Below are 6672 nucleotides of genomic sequence, written 5' to 3'. Positions count from 1 at the left end.
CGTAGTCAGCAGCACTGCCCAAGGGTTTGGGGCAGTAAGGCCCAATGGCCGGAGTCAGTAGCACTGCTCGAGGGTTCGGGGAAATAAGGCATAAGAGCCAACATTGGAGGGCCACCACCAAGGGGGCAACAGCGGGGACAGGGGGACCCGGACCCTCCCTACTCCACCAGTTCCCAGCCCAGGGCCCTGTCAGTGGCGAGTGGGTTCACCACTGGGTCAGCAGGGATTCTACCACAACACGCTAACTCGGCCTGGGAGTTGGGGCTAATCTCCTTCCCTGGGCTACTTCCTACCCCATCTCCTGTGGTGGAAGTCCATGGTCCAGCAGGGTCTTCTGGTCCCTCAGCATGTGCAGCTCCTGGGTGGGCAGCCATAGGCTCTGGGGCTCCTCCTAGGTTCTCTGGGTCTGTGGTTCTCCCAGTCGCAGGCTGAGATGACTCCAGGGCTGGAACCTCCACCAGGCTTCCTTTGTCCTTGACGGTCAGCCTAGAATGAACTGGGCTGCTCCCTTTTGTACAATGGCAGCAGTTGGAGTATGCCCGACTTCCTCCATCCATAATGTGGGATTAGCTGAATCTCTAGTGCAGGGTAGACACACCCCATCACAATCTGCCTCACTGAACGGTGCCTTTCTAATTTAGAAAAATAAAAAAGCCTCCATAAATGTAGAAGAAAATCTTGGTGCCTGAGTATAGTTTTTTTTTTTTTTTTTGAGTTAATCTCCTGAGCATCCCTTTCACCTCTTTGTTCCTCAGGCTGTAGATGATGGGGTTTAGCATAGGGTCATGATGCTCCACACCAGAGCAATAAGTTTTTCATCATTTGGTGAGTGGCTTAATCTGGCTTTCATGTATATGGTGCAGGCCGTCCCATAGAAAAGAGTCACCTCCAATAAGTGTGAAGAGAAGCTGGAGAAAGTTTTCTGCCCACCCTCAGTTGATGGCATTTTCAGGATGGTCGAGATGATACAAGCGTAGGACACAAGGATGAGCATGAACGGCAGCAGGACAAAGAAGAGGACAACCAGGAGAATTGTGATTTCAGTCCTATGGGTGTCCCCGTAGGCCATTTCCATCACTGGGGGAACATCACATAAGAAATGGGTGATTTCATTAGAGCTGCGGAAGGGTAAGGTGAATATGGTCGCAATGTGACCCATTAACACCAGGAGGCTGGTGACCCAGGAAGCAGCCGCAAGCCCCACATAGGCCCTTCTGTTAGTAAGGACTGGGTAAGGCAGTGGGTGGCATATAGTAACATATCGATCATAGGCCATCACAGCAAGGAGGTGACACTCCAGCCCCCTTAGGAAGAGGAGGAAATATGTCTGTGTAAAACAGCCGAGGAAGGAGATGGTTTTATCCTCTGAGAGGGGATTGGCCAGTATCTTGGGCAGGGTGACCAAGGTGTAAGAGATCTCCAGGAAGGACAAGTTCCTGAGAAAGAAATACATGGGATTGCAAAGGGCAGTGTCGGCCATAGTGATGAGGATGATCATCAGAAGATTCCCAGTCAGAGCAATGAGATAACTAGATAGAAAAACCACAAGTAGCACACAGCTCAACTCAGGGTGGTTGACAAATCTCAAGAGGATGAAATGGGTCACCAAAATGTGATTCCCTGTGGTCATTCTTGTAATAGACTCTGTCCTGAGGAAAAAAATAGCTAAATAAAGATGTGAGGCTGCATAACGTGTGGGTTTCCAATTCTTTTCAATGATCCATGGTAAAGAAGGTAGATCCTGAACACTGTTTAGCCTAGAAATTGTCCTACCTCAAATTTCATCCCCTGCACCTCTTACCTGCAGGTAGCATCAGACCAAATTCTGGTGTCTTTGATCATACTGAATGATATTTTCCTCCAGCAGTAAGGAATACATGAGAAAGGAATCAAATTGTTTGAATTTACCAATGAACCCTCCAGGCCTAAGATTTGTTTCTTACAGCACATTTTCTCTTCTCTAACATCTATTGCTCTGTGATATGACCATCTGTCTGGAAAGTGAAGCTGCATATTCCTAAACTCATGAGTCCATAGATTTTAAGTCCAGAAAAATCATTATTATCATCTAGTCTGACCTCCTGTATAACAGGTCATTTACTTTTACCCAGAAATAGCTGCATCAAGCCCATAACTTCTGGATGAGCTAGCTCACATCACTTTGAAAGACATCCATTCTTGAATTAAAAACTCGAGGTCATAGAGAATCCATAAGGAAGTTGTTCCAAGAGTTAAATGCCCTCCATTATTAAAATTTTATGTCTTATTTACAGGTTGAACTTTTATTATTTCACCTTCCAGCCATTAGATTTTGTTATAACTTTATCTGCTAGATTAAAGAGACCTGTAGCATCAGATATATCTTCTCCCCCTGTACACCGAGTAGACTTGTAGACTATGATCAAGTCACATCTTGATAAACTCAATAGAATGAGCAGCCTAAGACTTTCTTCAAAATATGGTTCTTCCTTGCTCCTTTTGCATGGGCTAGTGACTGCAACTGTGGGCTTCTCAATGACTGCAAGAGATGCTAACTTCTGTCTGGGGAAAAAATCAGTCCACTGAAGAGAATGTAGTTCCAATGGTGTAAATCAGGAGTATTCAAGGTAGCAGAGTAATAGCAGTGTTCATCTGGAGTAACTGTACTAATGTCTATGAAGATACAAAAAATTTACACTGCTGTAGCAGTGTAACTCAGAACAGAATTTGGCACACCAAGAATGTTCCTTTTCACTTCAACAGGAAAGGAACTTGGCACTAGAATTGTTCATAGCCCTCTTGAAATGCAGATCTGCCTCACCTTCCTCTGGAGCATGTGGACTGGCCTCTTTGAGGATAAATGTCTGTGTGCAGAATGAGCAGATTTTTTTTTTAAATTCAGTGCCCCCTTGTGACCTTGTCAGGATTGCCCACCACATTCTGAACTCTGGGGTACAGATGTGGGAACCCGCATGGAAGACCCTTCAAGTTTATATTTTACCAACTTAGGTTAAAACTTCCCCAAGGCACAAATACCTTTCCTTGTCCTTGGATGGTATTGCTGCCACCACCAAGTGATTTACACAAAAAATCAGGGAAGGGTCACTTGTAATCCCTAACCCCCAAAAATATCCTCCCAAGCCCCTTCACCCCCTTTCCGGGAGAGGCTTGAGAATATCCCAATCAATTGCCTTAGCAATATGAGCACAGACCAGACCCTTTGTCTTCAGGACACTGAAATCAATCAGGTTCTTAAAAGAAGAACTTTATTTATAAAGAAAAAACATAAAAGAATCACACCTGCAAAATCAGGATGGAAGGTACTTTATAGGGTAATAAAAACATTTAAAACACAGAGGATTCCCCTCTGGGCTCAGCTTCAAAGTTACAAAAATATGAATAAAACTACCTCTGTAGCATAGGAAAATTCACAAGCGAAAACAAAAGATAACCTAACGCATTTCCTTGCCCTATTTACAATTTCTGTGGTTTTAGATGGATTATTCCACGTATATTTTCAAGAGATGTACCTGCTTGGTTTCTCCCTCTGTCTGGAGAGGGAACAACAAAAGAGAACAACAAACAAACCCTCCCCCAACCCCAGATTTGAAAGTATCTTCTTTTCTCATTGGTCCTTCTGGTCAGGTGCCAACTAGGCTATTTGAACTACTTAACCCCTTACAGGTAAGGAAGTGGCTACCCTTCCCTCTATTTTCATGACAGACCTCATCAGCATGTCAAACTATGAACCAAGCACAGAATACAAAGTAACATGGATGTGCTTCTTGGTATGTTATACAGATGGTTAGTCTATCTCTCCATACATCATCTCTGTCTGTCTGTCTCTCTCTCTTGTTTATCAGCATGTATCTTAGCATTCACAAGAAAGGGAACAGAACTAGATGTAATTGGCCTATGGGATTTCTAGTCAAATATTATTTGGGGTCTGAGGAGTTTACAGGGAAAGAGGCAACCCAGGTGTCTCTTGACTGCTGGAGGCAGGAGCTCTCCTGCATGTTGAACTGAACCCCACAATCCATATGGGCAAAGTGGGGTATGCAGAATCACTTTCTCGAATCCCAGCTCATACAAAGTGTTCCAGTGGAAGAAGAGAGGGGATGAGCACTGGCTGTCTCCTCCCTAGTACCTAGTACAGACATTCACACCTATGTAAGATGAGTATAAGAGAGGAAAAATTCTACACCTACTTTGAATCAGACAGATTCTGCACTCATGGGAATAAATCAGGAGTTACTCCACTGAAAATGAATGAGGTTACATCAGTGTAAAACTGGTGGTGTCCTGATGGGCCAGTTTTCAACCTTTATTGGTTGGTGGAGATCTTTTGCTAGAAACATTTTTAGATGAAAATGAGCAAAATGTCTGTTGTCAGCGATTTTGCGGGGATTTTTATAATGAAAAATATATTAAAGCACAAAACCCAATACATTTTGGTCAAAGAGCATGGGGACATTTGAAGAAAAAATTGTTGAAAATAAATACTTTTTTTTGTTTTTGTCAAGGTTTAGCACAGGTATAAAAAATTTCCCAACTAGCTCTGTTCACAATGACTACTGCCATACTCCATATGAAGCCCCTCTGGACCAGACAGTTAGTGGAAATCAAAGTGTATGCATTAACTTCACTGGGACTACAATGATTTACCGCACCTGGGTATCTGACTCAGCCAGTCAATGTGGTAGAATCTTACCCTAAGAGTATCAAGGAAACTTGGTCTCAATCACACTTCATTACGGAAGTGAATGGAGTTCCTGCTGGATTTGCAAGCAGAGTTTGGTTTGCTATGATAAAGCCATTTTGATCAGGGGAATTATGACTGACAAGACTCTTCTCTTCCTTTCTCGGTTTCCTTCTAAATTCTTTCTTTGTTTCTTCCATCAGTGACAGATGAGGGCAGAAGTTGTGTTAGTGGCGTGTTTGAATATTCTGCGCTAGATTTTCAGCTGTTGCACACTGGCATAACTTCAATCACTATAATGGAGCTACACTAATTTACACCAACTGGGGACTGAGTCCTCTGACTCCAGTAGGGCTGTGGCTGATTTATACCATCTCGGGATCTGGGTCATTGCCTCCAATGAAGCAACACTGATTTCTACCAGTTCAGGTTCTGGTCCCAAATGGGGTATATGGTTTGAGTCTCCTCTTTTACAATAATGTATATCATTAGAAACTCCAGAGGAGTCATTGGAGTTATACTGGTCAAAAACTGGAGGATGCACAAAGATAATCTGGCTCCTGATTAGGACTAGCTGAAAACTTTTTTTTGATGGAAAATAAAGTTTTTTGTCTAAATTAAAATGTAACCTTTCTTGTAGCAAGCTGATCCCAAAGGGTGGTGGAGTTTCTTATTCCTCCCTCTTTATGTGCTTAGTGACCCACCTTAGGACCAGTGATGTCTGGGTTATTTGTGCTGGATACTGCCTCTTAGTGACTGGGTACATAAACTAATATACATCCCCTATGACATCTAGGACATTACAGAAAATCAAGGACTAACAGATAAGGATAAGCAATGATGTATTCCTGGAAAGGAAGTGATAAGATTAAGAAGGAAAAGAAGGCAGGAAAGAAGGACAAATGAAACAAAACGAAAATAACAATATGAAAACAGCGGGATGAATAACTGATTTTTCTGTTCACTGGCAATTCCATTTTTTTAAATCGGTTTGTGTCAAAAGTTTGAAAACTATTTCATTCAACCAAAAAAAAAAAGTATTGTATTGTATTTTTGGGCATCTTTTCACATAAAAGCAAAGGAAATGAAGGGCTAGATTCACAAAATGGATAGAGCATGCCAAGTGCATAATTTTTATCCCAGTGGTTAGCGCACCCACCTGAGCTATGAGAGACCAGTGTTCATTTCCCCCTTTGCCTGATGGGGACCAGAGATTTGAATTTGGTGATCTTAGAAGAATGACCTAGCCACTGGTCTACAGGATACGCTACTGTGGGGCCTGTTGTGACTATTAGGCTATAAAGTGCACCCCTATTGTGACTTCAAATGTTAAAAAGTATGTGACAGTTCATAAGAAGTTACAATAACTATGGAAAACTGTGTATGTTATAAACAGGTGCAAGAGAATGAGACAGAGAAACTGGATTAGTCTAAACCAAAAAGGCCATGTTGATATAATCGAAGAACTGTTGAAATTATGTTTGTTAAAAACAGAACATGTGGAGCCAGAAGTTCATAGACCAAAACTGGTGGACAAAATAATGAGCGGGGTGAACTATGCCACCCATTCCCCCCCTGTGGGGGTTTCCAGCTCGTCTCGTCTTGACTCATCTAAAAGACTTTCTTCCTGAGAGGAAGGCTGGTTGGCCTTGTTCTTGTTTAAAGAACTTTGTTCTCACCTGTGAGTGCTGAAAGTCAGCACATTATCATGACATCCAGTCTCCAGCCCGTCAGTGTGGATATCTAATTACCAGCACCACAAAGGCATATAAGATCCTGTATTGTGTTCCCTTCCCTTGAGTTCTTTTCTGCCCACTCTTTCTTTCCTCCTATCCTGTCTCATTCTCTTGGCTTGTAATTGAATCCTGAAGTCAATCATATTGCATCTATCCAAACCTGCCTGGTCTAAAGAGAAAGGATCCAACCAGATGATGGCCCGGACTAGATCGTAACTAACCAGGGTCCAAGCATCAGGTGTCGTGGTCAGCTTGCCA

The 6672-nt window shown here is 42.8% G+C and overlaps 1 protein-coding gene across 1 annotated transcript; it reads right to left on the bottom strand.

Annotated features, from left to right (window-relative positions):
* Positions 1–772: 772 nt before the first annotated feature.
* Positions 773–1630, bottom strand: LOC112104969 (olfactory receptor 10A7-like). The gene has a single exon (XM_024197624.2). It carries the CDS (start codon positions 1628–1630, stop codon positions 773–775), a length of 858 nt encoding a protein of 285 aa, XP_024053392.2.
* Positions 1631–6672: the final 5042 nt, after the last annotated feature.

Source organism: Terrapene carolina, unplaced genomic scaffold, assembly GCF_002925995.2.
Source record: "Terrapene carolina triunguis isolate 2854851 unplaced genomic scaffold, T_m_triunguis-2.0 Scaffold9189, whole genome shotgun sequence".
Lineage (NCBI taxonomy): Eukaryota > Metazoa > Chordata > Testudines > Emydidae > Terrapene > Terrapene triunguis.
The sequence above is the reverse complement of the archived record's forward strand: the minus strand, read 5'-3'. Positions and strand labels throughout refer to the sequence as shown.